This window comes from Calliphora vicina, chromosome 4 (genome assembly GCF_958450345.1).
Source record: "Calliphora vicina chromosome 4, idCalVici1.1, whole genome shotgun sequence".
In the NCBI taxonomy this organism is placed as follows: domain Eukaryota; kingdom Metazoa; phylum Arthropoda; class Insecta; order Diptera; family Calliphoridae; genus Calliphora; species Calliphora vicina.
Window position 1 is genome coordinate 79,439,211 of NC_088783.1, and position 25,083 is coordinate 79,464,293.

The following is a 25,083-nucleotide window of genomic DNA, read 5'->3' on the forward strand; positions in this document are numbered from 1 at the left end:
AAGGGCTACAACTTTGCCTCAGAGAGTAAATCAAAATTCCGAACTGTTTGCAAGTCATGAGCTTGAGAAAATGATCATAATTTAGCAAAAATGTCCCCAAACCTTTGGGGGCCCATAAAAAAAAGAAGTGCATGACTTTGGGCAATACTGGGAGACACTTGTCTTTTTTTTTTGGTCTTTTATGACGTAGTGGTGTCTGTTTGGCATCAATCCAAATTTTCCAAAATTATAAACAAACAAATTTCAAGTTTTAAATAGAGACGAAGATCTCTTTTTATTGCAATTAAATATTACCGTATAGAAGGAATATGTTGCGTATTTAAAAAAGATGCACATAGTGCTTATGCCGAAGACAAGACGAAGAGTGTTTTATAATGCTAAAATAATAAGCATAATTTGGTGTCAAACAATATTTAAGGCCTCGTTAACAGTTTACTCGCCAGAATCTAGTAAAACACTTCCAGCAAGGTTGCATAAAAAAGGAAGCAACGATAGATTCTAACGTTGTTAAAAATAGTAATATAGTTATTACCAAAAGGATGTAACCTAAACAGTGTCCGTATATGGTTATATTTCCATGACTCAAAAAATTACACACAGTGTTATTTTTTCACGTAATTTTTTTCGCTGTCCATTTTGACCGAACAACAGTTGAAAATGAATGATTTAGAAAATATTAATCCTGATATATTTTTAAAAGCTATAGTGATTAAATAAAATAATACTTTGTTGGACCAAGAATAAGTTTTGGCTGGAATAATGTGTAAAAGTGTTTTTTGACTCAATCTTTATTGATTTAAAAATGTATAATTAGTAATTATTGTACCTAGGTTCTTATTAATATTAAAATATTAAAAAACATTTTTAATTTTTGACAAATTTTTTAATTTGATTATTTATCACGACTAGAGATGCTAATCGGGACTGATTTGTGAAAATCCCGGGGATCGGGATTTGATAAAGAATCCCGAAATCCCGACCCGGGGTTTCGGGATTTTCGGGAAATCTAAAATAAATTATACGAAAGAAACGTACATAATTATGTCTTTACAATTGAAAGTAAATTATTTATTTAGCAATTAATTTTTATTATACACTAAAAAGCATACTATTGCATCTATGGTGTCGTCTGCCATTCTGGAACGAATTTTGTTTCCGACTGCTGTGAAAAACATCTTTCACATTAAATCTTTGACATTGGCAAAACCGTTTGCAAATACTTATAACAAATCTGAAAGTATTTTCCTGTTGTTTCTTCAAAAATAAAGTGATCTATTTCTTTTGCAAGTTGCAAATCTACATTATAACTTGGTTTCGTTATTGTTATTTGGGTTTTTTACATTTATTAATAATATCTTTTAGCCTTTGAGCAATCGAGATAAAATCAATGTCGTTTGAAGAGGATTTAAATTGAGTTTTGTTAGATAACTTGCAAAAAAAAGGTGAAGTATTGATTTTGCAGAGCCCCACTCAAGGAAAACCAAAAATACCGCTTTCTTTATTAACTATGTTGTAGCAGGAGTTGAGCTTAACAACTTTTCTGAACATCACTTTGCTATATTCGGGCATGTAGAATGTCGAAATGCATGAAAAAGGCACACAAAAATGAAAATTTCCCCTATTTATTGATGAAAAACGGAATTTAAAAAATCCCGGGCTTCGGGATTTAAGAAATCCCCGTTTGGCATCTCTAATCACGACTTAAGGTATTTATAGAAGGCAATACTGAGTATTAACACTTTTCAAATTTAAAATATTATTGAAATCAGTCGGTATTTCAAAAAATTGTTTCGAAAAAACATTTATTGTTTATACGATAGTTACAAATATTTTATTTCTTTGTTGATTGATATTTTTCTGAAAATTTTATTTTTATTTTATATTTTCTTGACATTTTTATGTGCCTTATTTGTTTTTATAAATATATACCCGATACCACAGATTATTACAGATATGAAACAAATGACAGTTGTCAAAAAAGTTTTCAATGGTTGTGATTTGCAGAGCGAGAGAAAAATTATAATTTCAATAGGAAACTAGTGTGAAATATATTTATCCCTCTTTTCAAACCACAACCATTTTGACATTTTCTTTTGTTATTTTTCTTCTGAAACCAGCTGATTCATATCTGTATAATTTGTGCCCGATACATATGAAAATAAAAAGTTTTTGAATTGTTTTAAACAAATTTTGAATCCGACCGTAAATCAAAAAAATCATTTGTATTTTTTGAAAATCTAATACAAATTTTGTTTAGACGATGAAATTGTATTATGATACTTAAGTTTTTGACAAATATTAAAACTCAGTATTGCCGTCTATAAATACCTTTAGGGGAGATTTTGAGATTTTGGAAAAAAGTTCTTACGTATTAGTTTTGAATTTAATAGATATAAATTAATGTTATTACGAAATATATTAGCGAAAACCAGAAAAATGTCAAGGTAAAAATCGAAAATTTCAAAATTTAAACTTAAATATCATTTAAAGTATAAAAGATAACTTATAGGAAAAAAAAAAGTAATTTTCTATATTATCCTATTTTCTTTATAATGAAAATGCATTTAATATTTATCCGAATTTGTACAAGTTACGAGCTATATAAAGCTTTGCAAAGGTGGTCAACTTTGACACCCATATACTCTAATTTCATTTTATGAAAGCTTATGTCCTCCTGTATGATTTGTTTGCACATCATTTTGCAGCCGGGCTACAGTTGGAGTGTCGTGGGGAGACAAATGAAAATATTTGTAAAAACCTAAAATAACAAACCCATATACGTTGCAAATCATGAACAAAAACCTTGTAAACTAGTGTAATTAAATTCATAATAAATTTTTTATATTTATTAAAGGTTTTAGAAAACTAAATTTTTTTCTATAAAACTTCGATAAATTTAAAAATTAATCATGATTATAGGGGTTTTTATTTGAGTTTCTATACAGTTTTTTTTAAGTAAATCCCAATTTAAAATAAAACAGCGACTGACTTACATTGTATATGTATTCACATATGTTTTAACTAAATTATGTATTTAGTAATTTGAAAATTCCACACATGTAAACCATAATTAAGAAGTAATTTAAGTAACTTGTCAACCCATTTTATGACTATAAGAATTTTTTTTTTTTTAAATAACATGTCCTACATAATATTAAAAAAATGTACAAAAAGGAGTTTTTTAAAAAACACCAAACATGCAACAAACACATGTGTGTTGTAAATATATCAAGTTACACGACATCTTTAAGAGACATTGCAAACAAACTGAAGTATTTTTAAACAAGTAGAATCTGGTTTGCTGTTAGAGAGTGTGACGAATTAAGGATTTTGAAAATCAAATCGTTTTGAACTACAATATAATCAATGTAATTATAATTGAATTTGGAGAAAATTATGTATAGAATTTTAGCAAAATTTAAAGTAATACACTAAACATGATATTCATTCTTAAAACAATCTTAGAGATCACTTCAAGTTGGTATAACCTGCTGATATGTGTGACCAAAGGCATGAGAAAATCGGGTGATGTCATTTAATTATTATTGCCTGATAGAAATAAGTACTGTTTATTGTTTATTTATACATTTGATTTGAATTTTCCTATATAGAAAGTGACAGGAAAAACTTCAGCAGGAAGCTTATTCCACATATGGACAGTAGGGCTAAAGAACGAATTTTCCCAGTAATGTGTTGGCGTTCCACTGACCAGTCGATCGCGAATTGATGAGGCTTTGCCAAAGAACATGTATTTCATAAAAAGCTACATCTTTCGGGAACAAGATCCCAGATTTCAGCAGATCACATTCCATTGTATTGCGATCATGTTCCAGTGAGTCAATAGAACTGGATATACTACGCGGTCGTGTAACCCCAAAATAGAGAAGCACCGGCCTATACATTAGAGTTATATTCAATTATGGGTCGGATATAAGTTGTGTAAATAGTAAGGAGATCAGATCAGATATATTAAAATAAAACTTAAATATCCACTAACCTTTCATTTCATTGTGTTAATCTCTCTGGTTTATTTATTATTTACTTTTAAATCCACATCAAACACTTGCCACATGCGTTCAAACTCTTCGGAATATTTGCGTATATATTCCATATTGCTGCTTATTAAAATATTTTCCCAATTGCCGCCAAAACCCTAGAAATGCAAGAAATTAAAAAAAATATAAATTCAATTTCTCAATAAGTAATCCACAAAACATACCTGCATGGTCCAATTAAGAGAGCCCGTCATCAAAATGCTTCTGACTTGACCTTTATCAACCTCAGATTTATTTTGTTTTTTATGTATGGCGGCAACACGTTGTGGACTGTCGAGAATACAAAATTTATGATGCATAAACATGGTGTTGGTGTTGCAGCGTATGGGAACACCTGAAAAACAAAATAAGAAATAATAAAATTAAAAATCATAATAAAACTAAATTAAAACAAAACAAAAGGTGTAAAAAAATTAATTCAACAATGAATAAATTAAGGGCCTTTTTTCTAAATCCTTCCGGCGTCAAGTGATAGTTTATATGGAAAACTAAAAACTTGAAGAATCTAGATAACAAAATGCTGCCAGGTTTTTCATCTTTATAATACTGGATCACGTCAAAAACAATTCACACACACTCCATGCATTTCTTATTGGACTGATTGGTTTGAAGAACCCCCACCCCACCGAGGCTGTACCGAATCTTGTATAAGGTGCCAATAAATTATTTTTCTGATATAGGGGTTATATGGGGCGGGCGTAGGGTTAATTATGGACCGATCCTCACAAAAGTTGATAGAAAGATTTAAGTTCATATAAAACTTGTTAATGTCCAATTAAATCACGATATTAATTATTATAAGACAATTATGAACGTTCAAGCCATTTTCTGAGGGGGACCTTGTATGGAGACTAGGGACAAATGTTGTCCGATTTTCGTCATACGTTACAGTATAATTTCAGAGAACTTTGGTCTAATTTGTGCTAAATTTTAACAGTATTACCGCATAATCAACATATTTATGACTGCTCAAACAGTATTCCTGGAGACATTCATATGGGGGCTAGATGAAACCATGTACCGATATTTCCCATTTTCAGTATTAAATCACCCTTATCAGCAGAGAGTATTTGTGAGAGTTAGCTGCTATTCAAAATAAAATATAAATTTTTTGGCGCACCGTGCGATAATAGATTAAGAGTATTAAAACATTATTGTTTTTTATTTATTTTTTAGAAAAATTTAAACAAATATCTAAGTCCTCTTAAATGTTTGTTTTATGATGATGGTTTTTTGCTCATTGTTAGCAGCACAGTCTGACTCTTCAAATGTACATATGGCAATACCAAACAATACAAAACATAAACCATAGCATACTCGTAGGTGTAGAGGTGAGTATAAACACATTCACCATACAGCAGTAGGAATTTTTATTTGTAACTTGACATAAAAAATGTGTCTGTACTTAAACAAAATATGTTGCCTATTTTAGGGGTTAATGTAATAATCAGAGAATTGATTGATATTTGCAATTTTCAACTCAATCAGTATAAAAAAAAAATGCCTAAGAAATAAAAAAATCACCTAAAGATTTTTTTTTGTAAAATAATTTATCAGAATTATGTTAAATGAAACAAGATTTATTTATAAATTTTTGGTCAGATCGATAAAAGGTGGACATGATAGTTGGAGATCAAGAATTCCGCAAAGACCTTTTACTATTCTGAAATATTATCTTTCAAATCCTTTTGCCAGATGTACCAGTTTGTTTTCAGAGACAATGAAATACTGGAAGTCCATTCTCATTCAGGGTTCCGACGAACTCATAGGATGTGGAGCAGCAAAACAAAACTGAATCCAGATATATTTTTTATGAAACTGTCCATGCTGATGCAACTGTTTTGTATGAATCATAATTAACAATTTTCTTTACAAATTTGTTTTAAAAACTTACAAAATGCTATTTAAACATACATTTCCTAGAATAATACGGTACACTGTCATTATTTATTCAATACCAATTATCTAAAAAGTTATAAAACTAATAAGCTACCATAAAATAACAAAATTTGCTGCAACATCCTGTCATTCGACAAGTAATCATTTATCAAACAATTTCATTGGCTTTGTTAGCGAACTGATTAAGTATAGATAAATAGCAGTCAGAAATTGTCAAACGAAATGTTATAAGTGTGGAAACAATTCAAATTTCGAAAATTTCCCAGTATTTTTCATACAAAATTGTATGCATTTCATTATTTTAGGGCATCATATTTGGATTATTAGAATAATTATGCTTCAACTGTGAAATAAATTAAATTAAAAGTGGTCCCATTAGTAGCGCAAAATTATTATGTTTTCATTCTTGAAAGTCTCTCAACGACTATTGCGACGACTCTGAGAAGATTCTACCTCGTAAATCAAAAGTCGATCTGGTACAACTGAGGACAGGATGGAGCAGCAGGCTTAATGACATTCTAATGCCATAACTGTTCAACCAATACTACTTCACTTCCTTGCATTTTACCTTTAATTTTTCAGAAAAGTTGTAGGAGTCTAGTTTTCATTCTTCTAACTTTTTCTATAACGGAATATGAATATACTAACCACAGTTTCTCTAGCAATGATGCTTATTAATGTTTTTTCTCAGGAAATAACCATTATTATAATATCCAAACCTGATTAAGTGCATTTGGGTTAGTCTTATTCCACAGATTGCACAGGATGTAAATTTAGCACCTCCTAGACATCGCCAATACCGGTCAGTTTCTTATAAAGTGTTAGAATTATAACATATATAACCATATGCCCAAAGAACTAATCACGGGACTAGATCTGTTTTAATAGTTGGATCCCATAGAGTACTACCAAGGTAACGATTGACTTAAGCCACTTTCAAAATAAATGCAATCTTAAAAACATCAAAGAGTTCGTTAGTTGTTAAGCCATCCTGAAATCCATCTCAATATCTTGGTTCGTTTAAGAAATACACCCTACTTCAGGCAATGGTCGAAAATAGTACGTTTTTGTAACAAAATTCTAAGTTTATCATTAAATAAAAAGGCCGATTCGGTTGGTTGGCTGGGCTTCACATACGATCTCTTACGCTTCGAGGTTTCGTAATGGATCCAATTTTCTTCGTCCAAACATCATTTCGGACAAGCAAAATCGTTTTTCAAGGTCTCTCTGCTTCAATTCGTATGATATACAATTTCCCTGCTTTTGAATGAATCCTGCTGCTCGCAAACGTTTTGAAATTGCTGATTGAATAGCTCCCAATGATTTTGCAAGCTTTTGTTGAGTTTGACAACAATTTTCAATGAGTAATGCCTCCAATTCTTGGTCTTCACCACTTCTGAAAAAACCGATGGATAACATACACCATAATCGTTTGTGAGCAATCAGTGGGCTTCCGCGACATTTTTATTCAAATTAAAAAATTTAAGCAAAACTTCCCGACTATGGCGCCTTGTTGGCACAATATTCCATATTTTCGAAGCAAAAAAAAACATTGTTGCAGAATCATTACATACTTGATAATTCGAAGGGTAAGAGATCGTATGTGCAGCCCGACCAAACAGCCGAATCGAAACCAAAGGAAAATATCCATGGCGCTAAGTAATGCTCTGTATTTGGTGGGAGCAAAAGGGTCCTTCCTATTATGAGCCGATGAAATCTGGTCAGACCATCACAGGGAACCTGTACCGAACGCAACTGATTCATTTGAAGCGAACATTGGACGAAGAGCGCAATGAATATGAAACCGCAATATTCCATCATGACAACGCTCGGCAACATGTTGCAATCCTGTTAAAAAGTATTTAGAATGAAGTGGTTGGGAAGTTTTCGCTCACTATTTGTTTCGATCTATGCAGAACTCTCTCTCTGGGATACACTTCCTTTTGGAACAGAGTATCCGATATTGGCTTGACTCGTTCTTGGAGTCAAAAGATGAGTGAGCAGTTTTTTTTGGCTCGGATTCCATATGTTGCCAGAAAGGTGGGAAAAGGTCATAGCTAACAATGGCCAATACTTTGAATAAATTTATATTTTACAAATGTTTCAAAATAAAAGCTCTAAATTTGGAAAAAAATCCCGAATTTTTGTCATACACCAAATAACATTTTCTTTTTTATCCTTAAATGTATTTAGCTTTTCGAAAATAAATTTAAATCAAATCATTTTGCAAACGTTTATGAACAATTTGTGCAATAGTTTATTTAATTTTACAAATCACGAACTGTTTTTTTTTTCATTTTGGTTATTAACAAGTAAGAGAGCTATATTCGGCTGTGCCAAATCTTATATACCCTTCACCAAATTGTACTTCAAAATACAAATTTTAATTATTTTTAGGTAAACAAAATTATTTTTTTTTTCCAAAGTTCTTTCATTTTTCGAATTCTTGTTTTAAAATTTTTTAAATTTAAATTTTGGTTTTTTAATTTAATTTTTTTTTTTGGTGAAAAAAAAATCGTGTTAAAAAATATTTTTACCGATTTTGACCCATTGTAGGTCCAACTTACTATGGTTTTATATACGTCATTGCAAAGGTATTTGAGATATCTATCATTAGATATCGATATTGTCTATATTAATGACTTGGTAATCCAGATATAGGTCAAAAATAGGTAAAAAATCTCAGCCATTTGTGGACCGATTTTGCTGATTTTAAATAGGAAACTTCTCGAAAGCATGTCTGACAGAATTATTGACGATTGGAATCCCGAAGATATCTGGGGTCTTCAGAAAATTGATTTCAACAGACGGACAGACAGACAGACATGGCTATCTATAAGGATCCAAAATATATATACTTTATAGGGTCGGAAAATTATATTGTGGAAATTACGAACGGAATGACAAACTTATATACCCTTCTCACGAAGGTGAAGGGAATAAAAATAATATTTTAAAAAACGTATGCACTATTACAAACAAAGTACATGATTTTAATTTATTTAACATAAAACATTTGTTGCTACGTTTAACATCTTTCTCTTTATATAATAATTATCATTTTCGTTTCTTTTGATTCTACAACACAACAATTTCATTTGATCCTCTCAACCGCATGCATCTAAATTCCGTGTTTATTTGAAAACATCTACTCGACATGTTCAATGAAACCAACAAATATTGATCTATACAAGCCACTAAATCTCCTACATTGTATTATCTTTTTATACTCAAAGCACGAACAAAAAATAATATAGTTTTAAATATTTTTTTTCTTTTAAATATGCTTTGAATATCTATAAAAGAATTTGTTTGGCTTTTGGCCAAAATTGTTGCAAAAAATTTATTTTAGTTTTTTTTAAAGATTTAACAAACTGTTAACAAACATTTTATGTTGTTGGTACATTTGTACCGGATGGATGAATTGTTAATTTGAACATGTAGATGATTATGTTATAAAATAGCAAATAATTTATTATAATACATAAATTAAATTCCAAACGGAAATAAATTTTGAGAAAAAATTAAGATATTTATACAGTTAATTGGGGTGACTTGGATATTATTTGTGTCACGAGAATTTAAAAAAAAATATTTGGGGAATATTGGAACTATTGAGAAAAAGATTCGAAGAACATAATTGAAAATTTTGAATTTTTTTAGAGTTTTCAAAAATGTAAAATATTCCCAAAATTCAAGTAATCAGCAAACAAAATTAATTCATTATAATTCTCATTTTCAATTTGTTAAAAAAAAATAATTTTATTCTCAAGGTCACCGGAAAGAATTGGGCTTCACTTTTTGTTGGTCACTTGTTGTTGTTGCCTGGTTGCGTTTATCTACACTCGGTCAGTTAGTCACACGCTCAGCTGTTAATAAGTAAAACAACATCATGACAGGTTTGTTTGCTTGCTTCTTTGTTTGTTGTTGTGTCTTGCGTTTTTAGTTTGTCGTTATTTAAACATTTCGAACACCAAACACAGCAACAACAAATCTGCATTGTCACTATTGAAATCGAGGGGCGAGGTGTAAAAAGATAATAAGAAAAGCAAATACATAGATACTAAATATAGGAAGAATCAACAAAAGAAAAAGTAGGAAAAAACATATTTCTGTACATATGTGTAATACGAGAGAGAGGCAAACCGAAAAGTTCTTTAAAAGTTTTTGTCTGGTAGCACACATTTTATATTGATTTCTTAATTTATTATAGGTCTATGACAGCAGAATTTTCGATCTATGTGTCAGACTCTATTCAATAAGTTGAAATAACAAAATCAGGTGATTATTATTTATTTTATTTGTGTTATCTTTAGCTTAGTGAACAAACGTGCTGAATTCACTTTTAATGAAAGTTTAGATATATGTAGTTAAATACAAAATGAAACGAATAAGTAAAATTACACAGATTTCTTAAAAACGTTTACAATTATTTCATTTTTACTATGCAAATTTATTATATCAGTCAATTGGAATTTTAAAATATATAAATAATAATCGTGCCAAATTTGTATTAATTATACTGCGTTACACGATTTTGGTAACCTCTTAACTGTTAGCTGGAATGAATAGGTAATGAGTCATAGATTAATTGTTCCAAATATATGTGGTATCCATCACGTCTAGTTTTCTAGGTACATGTCAATTATTATTTTACTACCCTCACTTTAGGGTTAAAAGAAACAGTTACTATTTCCGATTAGGGTTCCTACGCGGGAAAAATTTACCGGGAATTCCGGGGAATATTTTTTTGTTAATTTTCGGGAAATGTTTGTCGGGAATTTTCGGGAATTTCTTCATAAGTTTTCTTCTAAAAGATAGTCAGTTGGCAAGGAAGTATTACTATTGAAATAACGGAATTTTTTCACTCAATTCAAGCCACAGCAGAAAAATTTGGTTATTAAGAATGAATCAAATTCAAAATTTATGCTCATAAACGAATTATTAAGATGCCTGACATTACAACTTTTAGGGATATTCAATGATTATTATTCATATTTAGAGAAACTAATAACAATAATAGTGGTTCAAATTTGTTTATCTGCAATCAGATTTGAAAAAAATGTTAAAAATTCCAGGGAATTCCCGGGAATGAAACGATTTTTAATTTCCTCCCGGGAAAGAAAAAAGTCCGGGAAATTAGGAACCCTATTTCCGATGTATTGTACTTTTTATTATTTTGTTTTGTTTAGTAATCGTTCCTAATCGATAACGTCGACATATTTGTTCACATTTAATTGAAAATCAAATATGAATACTGAACTAAGTCGTCACCGCAACTGCTTAAAAAAAACTCAATCAAAGTCTCATTAATGGCTTCCAATAGCTTCATCTTGTAGTTTTCTCCGATGTTTGGTAATGCAGTTTATCGGCAATGCAGTGGACAAAAATGTATTACAAACAATTCCCAAAAAAAAACTTCAAAAATGCCAACATTTTTTAATCTGTTGAAGGCACCAAGCTCGGGGCTATGAAATCCCTTTGCACAATATTAAAGAACATATTAGGACATACAAAACAGTTCTTAGTTTTTTGAAAGCAGCTATGCGATTAGAAAATATATTGTCTAAAGTTGAAATTAACTTTTTTGTTCAAATGGAACTTTTTTGTTCAATTTCCTTATCAATGCCGAATTTTATACAATCGTTCACAATCATCGTGAAGTAAAGTAACTGTCTAAGTGATAGAAATCGTTTCGACGTCATTGTCTCTCGCTGGCATCTTTCTAAATACAGTATAAATTAGTCTGGTTTCTTATGAGGTTGATAATGTTCCCAGCAAGTAAACAGGAAATACCCCTTTTCTAAGGGAAGTATTTCTGGAGATAATATATCAGATCCATGAAAAGGTAGCTGGTTATTATTCAAACTTAGGCTTTTCGTTTTCCAAGTAGTCTAAATCCGAAGCAAATGGCTAGACAAATGCTCTGACTGATCGTGGATGCAGTTGATATATTGTCAGTGGGCTCAAGTTCATTTTTTAAGTCAGGTAATGCCTCTAATTCCTCACGCAATGATGCATATATGCAACAAACCAAAATCATTACAAAGTGTAACCAAATTGGTTTTGACAAAAAAAATTGATTATTGAAATAGACTCTCTTACCTTTGACTCATACAAATTTCAATAACCAAATATCAGTATTTCTTCAATAAATAATTTTTCAGAAATGAATTCGAAGAGTGCAAAACAGATTTATACACGTACTTCACTTGAATGAAATAAATACCTAATTGATCCTATATAGAAACCTTATTCGCTTCTAAATCGTTAGAATACTTTATTGCCAATCTATAACATGGAGTTAAATTGTAATATCAGCATATATAATATTTTTACACTTATTTTAGGGATATGTTGCAAAAATGCAACATGGCGCCGTAAAGGGTTAAAAAGTGCCTATTTTTTATGTAAAATTCAACTTTAGGGCAAAAATTCTGAAATCGCATAGTAGATATCAAAATATAGTAATCTATTTTAGATGGCCCAGAATGTTATATATTATTTCGTAAATGATATACGGGAATTGTCAGGTAGCGGAGAAAATCAATATGGAATAATTTTGTTTATTTTCTAAAAGAAACTTAAATTTTTATTTTTCATTCCCCTATATCTGCTCTTGAATTTGATTGATTGCAACTTATTTTTGATTTGAATTGCAATTCATTGTTCTTATTCATTTGAATGAATTCAAAATCAATTCAAACAAATTGGAAATGAATTCACTTTAACAAATTCATATGAATTGGAAATGCCTAATTAGTTTGAATTGATTCAAATTTCATTCAATTCATTTTTGTTGTGAAAAGAATTAATTCAAAATTTAGCTAATTCATAATGAATTAAAATCAAAAATTCATTATGAAATATAAAACGGAAGTCCACCAGCAACGAGGACCGGGTCAGCTGGTAAATTTATATGTATTGTACAAATGTTTCAAAACAAATTCTAAAAATCTTGCATTTTTAAGTCATACACCCAATAATATACGACAAAGTGTTAATTGTTAGCGAAAAGAAATACATAATAAAACTAAATATAGTTTTTATTTATTCGAAACAATTTTCCACCTGCCCTCGTAGCAAAAAAAATAAAAAAATTAGAAAACTAAATTGTTTACACACAAGAAACAAAAAAAAACACCGACTGCGTTAAAGATACAATTTCTGTTTAAAACAATGATGTTCATTTCATTGTGCTTTCGCGCTGAGTAACAACACACATATTCTTATTCTCTTTAAAAGAGCATAACAAATGTCTAATTTTTTTCAGAAATTCATTAAGCATTGTTGTTGGTTGGTTTTTGGACGAAGCATAGCAAACACACGCGTTTCAATTACAATTGAACACAAAACAACAAAGTCAGAAATAAATAAAAAAATTTAGAGAATTTCGGCCGTATAATGTATATTCTTTTATTTCCTTAAAATTTAAATTACATTCATTTAATAAATTGGTTATATCTGGCAAAAATTCTAAATCTAAACATTCTTTATTTTGTTCTTATTTTAAGTATTTGACATTATGTTTGCTGGGTAGCTCTCTCACCAATACATCTTCATTTTTATTTTTGAACATCACTGGTTTAAAACGAAAGAAATGAATTTGCCGTATGTCTGAGTATGAGTAAGTGCAGAAAATAAATGAAAAGGCAGAGTGGAATAAAAATAAAAAACAATAACAACAAACATGTTTGTAGATTGTACGTAAAAAAAAAATAAAAAAAACAGACACAAACCCACCAAAGTACTAACAAACACATTTGTATGCAATTTGTTGTTGTTTGTCATTGTTTATTCTAAATTAAAGGGGGGAGCTAAAATGTTTGTGTGTAGAACAGTGTAGTGTAGTGTAGCGTAGTGTAGTGTATTATGCAAACATTCGCATAGCAATAACAGCAGCAGCAAAAGCAGCAATAGCACAACATCTAGGCTAGCTAACGGGCTAAAGTAGAGAAGGCAGAACATGCAAAAAATTAAATAAAAAAAAAATATCAACAACAACATAGAGAACTGATGATGATGAATTTTTCTACACGATTTTTGTTTTTGCTAAATGAAATCATATTTTTTCGGTATTTTCCTTCACTCTTTTAAAATATTAATAACGAACTGAAGATAGTTTTTGCTGATGTTGTAGTTGTCCAGACTGCATGTAGTCAGCTAATGTGAATACACTATATTAGAGATTAGATTTTTATTATGTATAGGTAGGTAGGTAGGTAGGTAACAAACATTAGTAAATTGATAGATAGATAGTACTAGAAAATATGTATTTTTAAAAATGTTCATCAATTTGTTATTGACAATTTTAAAATACATTATCATAATAATGATATTAATTATTTAATTATGTATGTAGTTTTAAAAAGGGCATTTTCTGCAAGATTATTTATACCTATAATATCAAAGGAGTTTTTTGGGATTTAATTATTCCACCTGTTCTGTAAACAAAATCAGAGTAACTTTTTCGCTTTTAAAACGAATTTACATATTTTGCTCTTCTGTAAATCGTATCCACATGTTTAAATCGTGCGATTTGCAGAACATACATTTTTAGAATATGTACTCTACTCGTTTTAGAAAATCGCTTGTTTTTAAAATCACTCGATTTGTAGAACAGGATGGACGATTATTGGAATAAACACCTATGTTCTGTAAATCGAATCCGAGTTAAGGTTTCGTTTTTAAACAAATTCACATATTTTGGTGTTCTGTAAATCGAATCCATTTGATTTACTCGTTTTATTTTCGAGTAAACTTAACTAAGCTTAATTTTTTTCCCAACTTAAGGGTCTAGATTGACAGATATTTTTAACGATACCTAATGAAATGTCTGGATGTGTCAATTCGCAGATACACTTTCTATGCCAGGCCGCCAAGACAGCTATTAAAATAATTACCGAACTTAACGCTCAGAAGTTTAAATTTTTATTAGGGAATCTTGTTTTATAAATAATGGGATATTGTGTGCCTTTCTTTGTGCCAATATCATTTTATGATACTCCGTCGGCATTTTGTGATTTCGATTATTTGAAAATTTTCAATTAATATGGTGCCCGTTTATGAAAATTACTATGTAGACATTAGGTCGGGTCAATTTGTATGGAGGATCCAAAAATAAAAAAAAACGTATAGCAGAAACTCATTCTATGGAAATATCTATGAAATTTTGCCCAAGAAACCATAGGTCTAAAATCAAATTCTATCTTGCGCATTTCGTCTCAGATAATAATTGTATCTTGGGCTGATATCTTCACTATCCATTCGATTAAAAACATATTAAGTGATACAATACAAATAGGGTTGTGATTGTATGAAATATTATCTGTTGATAAGTTTTTTTTTGGTATTGAGTATTGGTCCATGATTTCACCTAGCCCCATAGAAATGTCAGTTAAGTCGCAGGATATATCCATTTTGATAGAAAATATAATATGAATTCTTTGAGATATATTTTGTTCAAGGGCAATTTTTATACCCTTCACCATGAGTGGCAAGGTATATATAGTTTGTCATTCCGTTTGTAATTTCTATATTTTTCATATGTATATATTCTGGATCGATATAGCCGTCTGTATGTTGAAATCAATTTTCCGTAGCTCCCAAATAGCCTCATACATGATTCATACATCAATATATCGGGAATTTTAATTTTAAATATTTAAAATCGACAAATATATAAGGATATATTAAGTTGGACTCACAATGGGCCAATATCGGGAAAAATGTTTTTTAACCCGAATTTTTTTTCATAAAAAAATTGTTTTTGTCATAAATTTTTTACCATTTAAAATTTAAAAACTAAAAAAAAAAATTTTTAAAAAATTTGGAAAAAACTTTTTTTCTCGAAAGCATGTCTGACAGAATTATTGAAGATTTGGATCCCGAAGATATCTGGGGTCTTCAGAAAATTGATTTCAACAGACAGACTTAATGAAAAATGTAGAAATTACAAACGGAATGACAAACTTATATATACCCTTCTCACGAAGGTGAAGGGTATAATAAAGTTTTCAATACACTTCACTTTAAAAGAGGACATGAAACTCGAATAAGAAAGAGAAAAATCTCAGCACGCTTGGACCAACTTATAAAAGCTGGAATAAAGAGACGAAGTTCAAGAAAAGTAGCTTTATTAAGTAAGCATAATATAAAAAGACACATCCTTCGAGAAAATTGAAAAAAAATATACTGCGGTTGTTTGAAACCAAAATTGATTTGTTTGGGTCTGATGGTAAAATGTTTGTACGAAGACCAAAAAGATAAAGAATTTGACTCCAGGTGCACAAAAAATGCCGTCAAACATGGTTGAGGTTCCATATTGAGTTGAGATTGTTTTTCATCATCTGGCGTCGGTCCAATTTTTTGGATTAAATAAAAAATGAGTGAAATAAGAATTAAATGCTACCATTTGGCGAAGAAAAAATGCCTTATGGTTTCAAGATAACAATGAGCGTCTCCTAGATTGTTCCTCCTAGTCTTCGGAATTCAACGCCATTGAGCTTTTGTGGAGAGTTCTTAAATAGGACTATATAAGCGTAAAAACAAAGACGATATGTGGCAAAACGTCCAGGAAGCATGGTATTCTATACCCCCGGAAACCTGAGCTAATCTTGATTAAAATAAATGAAGGGAGCATCTACCAAATATTAATATAACATTGAAAATTTAAGGTATGTTTAAAATTCTAAAAGAAACTAAATCGTCCTTATTATTTGTTTCATGCTGATTTTGGAATTTAAATATTTTGTTGTAAATTCATAGAATAAAGGTTTGTTAGTCTAATTGAAATACATTTTGTTTATGCATAAACTTTTTTGTATGAGTCTGTAAATAAAAATTTAAGAAAAACTGAACTTTGGGGTGTCGTCCACTTATCCTAAGTACACTAAGTACGAAATCGCTTTTACAATTTTGTTGAATCTCATTGGAGGCTATTGTCGTGTTGTTTGAAGAAACTCCTTGATCCCAGGAATATGTCTTATTATCAGGACTATCGGTAAAAAGTTGTATCGACAAAGCTATGATGAGTTATAGAAATGTCATTGGCTGGAAATGTCAAATTTCTCATAACCGCTTTTTTGTTCTATTTATAAAGGTTTTAATATATTATGATAATGTTATTCATTTTGAAGTCTTGAGTAAACATAACATTATCTATGCAGCCATATTTCTTCAAAAAAAAAAACAGAATCACCTTGAACTATCATAAATTAGTACAGCACACTAATGATTCGATCATTGCACTCAAACAAATATTCTTACGACGTTTAATCATATATTTGGCGAAAAAAAGGTAAAGAAAAAAAATCACTTAGAAACAAAAAAACTCAACTATGAATTTTCTACAAGTTTCTAGTTACTTTGGCAAAAAAAAAATAGAAAAAAAAACAAAAGTGCAAACATTTAATTAATATTTCTTTTTGAAAGAAAGATCGCAAAGCAAACAATTAAAACGAAATAAAAAAAAACAAACAACGAACGCAATACCCTCCAACATCATTCATATCTATACTCGTATCTAATGCAATCGGATGTGCGCATGTCATTCACTCTGTATGCAACAGGCCCCACAAACAAAGAACGATGATTTCAAATGTCGTTATTGCTGCTGCTGCTGACGCCGCTGTTGTTGTTGTCATTGTTTATTAAATTTGATTGATCGCAATTGGCAGAGGAGGAGCATAAGACTAACAACTAACACAGCACTTTAACATGTAGATTAGAGAGAGGAACTGTGGGGTCTTACCCTTCACTTCGGTCTCTTCCATCTTCTTACTAACTCTTGATGTTGAGTAAAAAGGAAAACGAACAAAAAGTTTGAAACAATAGAGAAACAAACAAAATAAAATTGCACAATTTCAGCAGCAGCACTAGCAGAGTTTTGTATTAATTTGACGTAATGTTTTTAAACTTTGGTGTAGTTGTTGTTTCTGCCGAGAATCTGAATGTGAAGAGAAGAATTATGCACGTGGTTTTTGGCACGTCCGATTCGAGGTTAGGAAATTCATAATTGAAAATGAATGAAATATCAACAAACACTAACTACGTTTGTTGGTATTAGGAGAGAGGGAGCTGTGTAAGGGGAGATTTGTAACTGGGTTATTTCCCTATTTTTAAATGTGTAAATTGTATGATGAAATAATTATTTTTTTTTTTTACTATATGACTGATGAGTTGAACTTTTATAATTGTTTCTAGAAAAATTGTATCTTATTTTTTCGAAGATAAAATTTTCTAAAGAAAATTGTGCAAATTTCTAGGAGAAACTAATTTTCTTTACAAATTTGTTCACTTTTTCGAAGATACAATTTTTCTTTAGACAGTTTTGCACTTTTTCGAATATACAAATTTTGTTAACAGAAAATTTTTACTTTTTCGAAGATGGTAGAAAATTTTACAATTTTTCGAAGATACAATTTTACGCCATTTATATAATTTTTCTACAGAAAATTTTCTACTTTTTATACCCTCCACCACCATAAGTGGTGAATAAGGGTATATATGAGAAATATTCATCTGAGACCCAACAAAGTATATATATTATTGATCCTTATGAAATTCTAAGTCGATTGAGCTATGTCCGTCTGTCCGTCTGTATGTATGTATGGCTGTCTGTGTAAAACACGCTCACGTCCAAAATAGACAAACAAAATTGGTAAACTTGCAAGAAAAATGTTTATTGTTCTCCTAAGCAGTTTGGTATTGAAAATCAGCAAAATCGGTTCAGTGGAACCAGAGTTATGAACCAAAATATGAGACAACCTAAAAAAAAACATGATCATTTTAAAATTGTTTTTGTTATTTGTGCAAATATATTGCAGATAATACCATCAAATTTTACACACGTTATTTTTATGTTAAAAGGTCTAACTCTGGTAAAAATTATAGGAATCGGTCCATGATTTCTCCTAGCCCCCATACAAATTTCTTCCCGAAATGTGGTTCTATGGTCTGTAAATGTCTACCAAATTGCAGTATCCACACAAAATTAAAGAAAAATAAGTTTCGTACTTAAAAAAATCACAACACCAAATTTTTTGTGGATGGGCCCATATTTGACCATAGCCCCCATATAAAGTTCACTTCCGAAAATCACTTAAATAAGCATAAATGTCTTATAAATATCGCTATTAAGTTGAAATTCGTCATAAATAGTCCCCATATATACCAAAATCGCTGTACCTAATTCATAGCTCCCATATATGGACCACTTCCGAAAAACACATTAATCTACATAAATATCTGAAAAATATCAATATCAGAACAAATTTGTATACAAATCTCTAATTTATATTTAGAAATCATACTACAGGATTTTGTGAATATCGGTCCATATTTGACCATAGCTCCCATATAAGGTCCACTTCTGAAAATCAGTTAAGTACTCATAAATCTCTTATAAATAGCTTTATCATGCTAAAATTCGACAAAAATAATACTCATATACATAGATATCACTGTACCAATTTTTACGCAGATTAACCGATAATTGGTCATAGCTCCTCTATTAGGCCCATTTCCGAAAAAGATATTAACCTTAATAAATATTTAAAACAAATCGATATCAAAATGAAATTACACACAGATCAGTAATTTGTATTCAGCAATCATACTGTGAATTATGGTTCATATTTAACCATAGCTCCCATATAAGGTCCACTCCCGAAAATCACATCTTACAAATATAGTTATCAGGTTGAAATTCAAAACAGATTTGTTCAATATATGTATACAAAAATCGATGGACCAAATGTTATGATGATAGGCCCATAATTGGTCATCCAAGAATCGTACAAGATTTTTAAAATATTGGTCCATAATTCGCCATAGGTCCCATATAAGGTCCACTCTTGTTAATGTCGTTGTTTATATGAAATTATACAAAACTAGCACTCAAATACTTAGGCCCATAATAGGTCATAGCTTCCATATATTGAATAGTATATGGATAGTACACAGATCAGTAATTTTTAAAATCATACTACTGAATCCCATATTCGGCAACTGCTGCCATATAAATACATAAAAATCACGTTAAAATATTTTATGACAATCGACTCATAATAGGTCATATCTCCCATATAGTCCCACAACCCAATATCTTGAAATTTGTCTAAATATATTTGTATACCCTTTTTATACCCTTCACCATCGTGAGAAGGGTATATATAAGTTTGTCATTCCGTTTGTAATTTCTACATTTTTCATTTCCGACCCTATAAAGTATATATATTCTGGATCCTTATAGATAGCGGAGTCGATTAAGCCTTGTCCGTCTGTATGTCCGTCTGTCTGTCTGTCTGTCTGTCTGTCTGTCTGTTGAAATCAATTTTCTGAAGATCCCAGATATCTTCGGGATCCAAATCTTCAATAATTCTGTCAGACAATGTTTCGAGAAGTTTGCTATTTAAAATCAGCAAAATCGGTCCATAAATAACGGAGATATGAGCAAAAACCCGGGACAACCTCGATTTTTGACCTATTTTTGATCTATACCTGGATTATATATCTAATGATAGATATTTCAAAGTCCATTGCAACGATGTAGATATGGCTATAGTAAGTTGGACCTACAATGGGTCAAAATCGGGAAAAATATTTTTTAACCCTATTTTTTTTTTCATCAAAAAATTTTTTTTGTGATACATTTTTTTTTAAAAAAAAAAAAAATTTAAAAACTAAAAAAAAACTTTTTTTTAAAAATTTGGAAAAAACTTTTTTTAAAAAAAATTTTGGAAAACAATTAAAAAAAAAATTAAATTTTGTTTACCTAAAAATATTTAAACAAATTTATTTTAAAGTATAATTTGGTGAAGGGTATATAAGATTCGCCACAGACGAATATAGCTCTCTTACTTGTTTATACTCTGTTTCTTCAATTGAGGTTAAAAAGGAAAAATGTTGATCTAAACGTATTAACTTATTATTAAGTATATAAATTGGTAAATTTCATACGTTCTAATTTGAATTATAAATTTCTGAATTAGATAACATTTTTTGTACATTTGAAATAAAATATCTTCTGCGTAAACTAGTCTTAAGGTAGGGTCACACATGGCAAATATTTGACGAAAAAGACGTAACCACTAAATAAAATATTTTTAAACTATTTTATTTATTTCAAAACATCTTTTTACTTACGCCTATTCAAAACTTTTGTTTTATTTTATTTGATACTGTTTGATCTTACAAAACACTTGTAAGAGTAAACACGACAAAAATTTGTGTTAATAAAAGTGGTTACGCTCTTTTGAGTAAATATTTGCCATGTGTGACCCTACCTTTAGTAACAATTGTTATATTATTATAGTTGTTATACCATCATATTTAGGTAGAGGGTATTTAAGATTCGTCACGGCCGAATATAGTACTCTTACTTGTTCTAAGATAAATGTTTTGCAAATATGTAGTTCCACCTTTTTGAAAAAAAAATTTTCTATCTTTTCGAACATAAAATTTTCTATTTCCAAAGATAAAATTTTCAACTTTTTCAAAAATTAAATTTTTTAATTTTTCGAAATATGGCAGGGTTTTGAGATAAAATTTTGCTCTTTTTCGGAGATGAAATATTTCTTAAAAAATTTTTTACTTTTTCGAAGATAAAATTTTTCTTAGAAAATTTTTCACTTTTTGATTTCGAAGATAAAATTTTCTAATTTTTCTATACCAAATGTTCTACTTTTTCGAAAATAAAATTGTCTACATAATAGAATATTTTTCACTTTTTTGAAGATAAAATTTTCTATTTTTAAACATAAAATTTTCTATTTCTCAAAGATAAAATTTTTAATTTTTTCGAAAATTAAATTTTTTAATTTTTTCGAAAATTAAATTTTTTAATTTTTCAAAGATGAAATTTGAATAATTTCATCTTTGAAAAATTATTCAAATTATTCAAAAATTTTTGGATTTCTAAAATAAAATTTTTACCTTTTCAGAGATACAATTTTGTAATTTTTTTAAGGTAAAATTTTTCTATAGCAAATATTCTTTCGAAGATAAAATTGTCTATATGTATAATATTTTCTATCTTTTTGAAGACAAAATTTTGTATATAAAATATGGCAGGGTTTTGTGATAAAAATTTTTTCGGTGATGAAATATTTCTTAAATATTTTTTTTACTTTTTCGAACATTTTTCTTAGAATTTTTAACATAAATTTTTTTTAAAAAAGTTTTCACTTTTTCGAAGATGAAATTTTTCACTTTTTCGATTTCAAAGATAAAAATTTCTAATTTTTCGAATGTACAATTTTTCTATAGCAAATGTTCTACTTTTTCGAAAATAAAATTGTCTACATAATAGAATGCTTTTAACTTTTTCAAAGATAAAATTTTCACATTTTGGAAGATAAAATTTTTCACTTTTTAGATTTTTAAATTTTTCGAAGATGAAATTTTTTTACATTTTCAATTTCGAAGATAAAATTTTTTAATTTTTCGAAGGTAAATTTTTTATATAATAAATGTTCTTCTTTTTCAAAAATAAAATTGTCTACATTTTTTGAAGATAAATTCTTTTATGTAAAATATGGCAGTTTTTTAAGATAAAATTTTGAACTTTTCGAAGATGAAATATTTCTTAAAAAAAACATTATTTTAACTTTTCTTATAGAAAAATTTTTAATTTTACGAAGCTAAGAACGACGAAAAATCAAATGTCTTAGAAATATATTTAGAATTCAAAAATTCTCTATTTAACTAAATACTTTTATAGAAAAATATTATCTACTTCGAAAATAGAAAAAATATAGCTACAAATATTCTTTCTTATTAAGCAATATCATTCCAATTACTAAACTAAGCCATCTAATTTACATATGCTTCACATAAAGTTAAAACTGAATTTCATAATCTGTGGTAAACAAAAAAAAACTAATTTGAATTTAAAAACATTGAAACTACCTATAATAATTTGAACCAGAACGTATTCCAATTCGAAATATTTTCATTTAAAAACAGTTTTTCCAATTAGAACAGTTTTAGTTAGCTGTAACATACATAAATAAATCCATACGTTTTCACTTACCTGTTTTTGTTAGTGGTATGATTTGTGAACCACTGGAATAGGCCATTTCATGATCACTTATAATACGAATTAAAACACCGCGATTAAGAGCACGAATAAATGCTTGCGACAATTCATACGACGTAAATGTGTACATGGCCAAATCAATAGAATATTTGGCCGAATCGATAAACTCTATTAGACGACCGACATTGTACGCGGCACAAAAAGGATTGCGACATTTCGCGCCTGCTTTGGACGGAGTGGGCAGTTTAACAATACGACCTTGTGAGTACATACTTGTAGGGGAGGCATTAGTGGGTGAAGCAAATGATCCACCATTGTCATATCGATGTTGAGCGGCACAGGACTGTGTTCGCTCATTGGTCCATATAACCTCACACACTTCTTGGCCAGATGAACGTTGCTTAAGCCATTTTTTAAGCCAATAATATGAATGATACAATAGTTCCGAGGATATAATTACACCAGAACCATATAAACAATAACGTAAGACACTATTTTCCAACATTTTATCTTTTTTTTAATTTCCTTAATTTTTTTTACACATGCACTTGTTTCACTTGCAGCCAACCGGCTTTTTTTTCATTAAACAAATTTAATTTTTAAATTTTATTCACTTTAAGCCTAAAGACATTTTTGCTCTGCTTTATGTTGGAATTTTTAAGGGACTTTAAACAAAATTTAATATTTTCCAATAAAATTTCACTGCATTGGAAAAAAACAAAAACTAGTATGAAATGCACTTTTTTGCAATTTTGATTTCTTGTAGCCGAACGAACACGCGGTTTATTTGACGTTTATTTAGCGAATAATTTACGTTTACTTTTTTGGCTTTCTTCTATTTTATTTGTATTTCTTTATTTTTTGTGTTTCTTGTTTTATTATGAACCGATCTTATTTGTTCATCGTTTTTTTTTCTATTCTAGTTGAGTTTTTAACGCGGCTGCTGTTTAACGTTTTTTGTTCTCGTTGTTTTTGTATTTTGAAGATATTTGCTTTAATTTTTTTTAAATATTTTTGTCGTCTATTATGTGCTTGCATTTCATATGTCTTGCTTTTCCTTTGCTTTTGTTTTCTTCTTTCCCATAAAACAGTAGTTGTTAGATGCACGTGTATCTTTTACTTGATTGTTGTTGTTTTTTGTTCGTGTTTTTTTACTTCAGTTTCTGATTGGTTCTTTGCAATTGCAAAATCAGCTGATTCCGTTTTAGAGTCTAGTAGCTGTTGTTGTTTAATTCATTTATTTTGTTTTGTTTTCTCCTTCTTAATGAACAAAAAAACACATGGTTGTATTTGATGGTAATATTATTTTTATAGTGTTGTACCTGAAAGGATTTTATTGTTTTTAGCTGTTAGAGATGGTGTATTTTGATATTTTTAGGTTATAACAAGGGGAATTTATACAAAGTGGAGTCAATCAAACAGCTTGTAATTTTTTTTCCGCTTTTTGGTTCTAACAGTTTTCAAAACTTTATTTTTATATTTAAATATCTACATATTCTAATCGTATTAACAAAATATTTATTTTTTACATAAATAAGTAAAGCCCTCCTATACAATTAACTACACTACATTAAGTTTTAATACATATTTGTTTAATTTTTCATTTTAGTTTTTTGACATTTGTTAAGAACAATTGTTGTATTTATAGAACTGATAGCACCTTGTATGAATTCGCCTTGGTGTATAATCAGTAAAAAACTAAATTTGAAAACGCCTAATTTTAAATTATGACTATCATTAGCAGTAAAGTTAATTCAAATGATAAATTAGCATCAGCAGGAAAAACATATTTATTTTATTACAATTATATTACAATAAATTATTTTCATATACATAGGTTAGTTTTAAGAAATATAATCTAAATACATATGTATTTGGTTTTATATATTACACTCATTATGCAAATTTTAATCGCAATATTCATGAATTTTAGAAGAGATGTGATTCTTTTTAAAAGTATTTTTAAATTTAGCTTAATGAGTACAACCTAAAACGTATTGGCATTATTATATCTGTTTTCCACCATGGCATTAGCGTTTAACTTTGTTGAGGGGCCTACAGAAGACGCTGGTAAAAAAACAAATTAAA

The 25,083-nt window shown here is 29.3% G+C and overlaps 1 protein-coding gene across 1 annotated transcript; it reads right to left on the reverse strand.

The window, feature by feature from the left end:
- Positions 1-4,003: 4,003 nt before the first annotated feature.
- zuc (Mitochondrial cardiolipin hydrolase zuc) lies at positions 4,004-24,279 on the reverse strand. Its single transcript, XM_065507602.1, has 3 exons — positions 22,990-24,279; positions 4,220-4,389; positions 4,004-4,153 (listed from the first exon to the last, which is right to left on the reverse strand). Exons 1-3 carry the CDS (start codon positions 23,498-23,500, stop codon positions 4,028-4,030), a joined length of 807 nt encoding a protein of 268 aa, XP_065363674.1. The 5' UTR covers positions 23,501-24,279; the 3' UTR covers positions 4,004-4,027.
- Positions 24,280-25,083: the final 804 nt, after the last annotated feature.

Bases quoted from the DNA above. Each gene is read 5' to 3' on its own strand.
- zuc (XM_065507602.1), bottom strand. From the start codon at position 23,500: ATGTTGGAAAATAGTGTCTTACGTTATTGTTTATATGGTTCTGGTGTA. The intron at 4,390-22,989 runs GTAAGTGAAAAC...TTTGTTTTTCAG, and splicing joins CATACCACTAACAAAAACAG to GTGTTCCCATACGCTGCAAC. The intron at 4,154-4,219 runs GTATGTTTTGTG...TTGCATTTCTAG, and splicing joins CTCTTAATTGGACCATGCAG to GGTTTTGGCGGCAATTGGGA.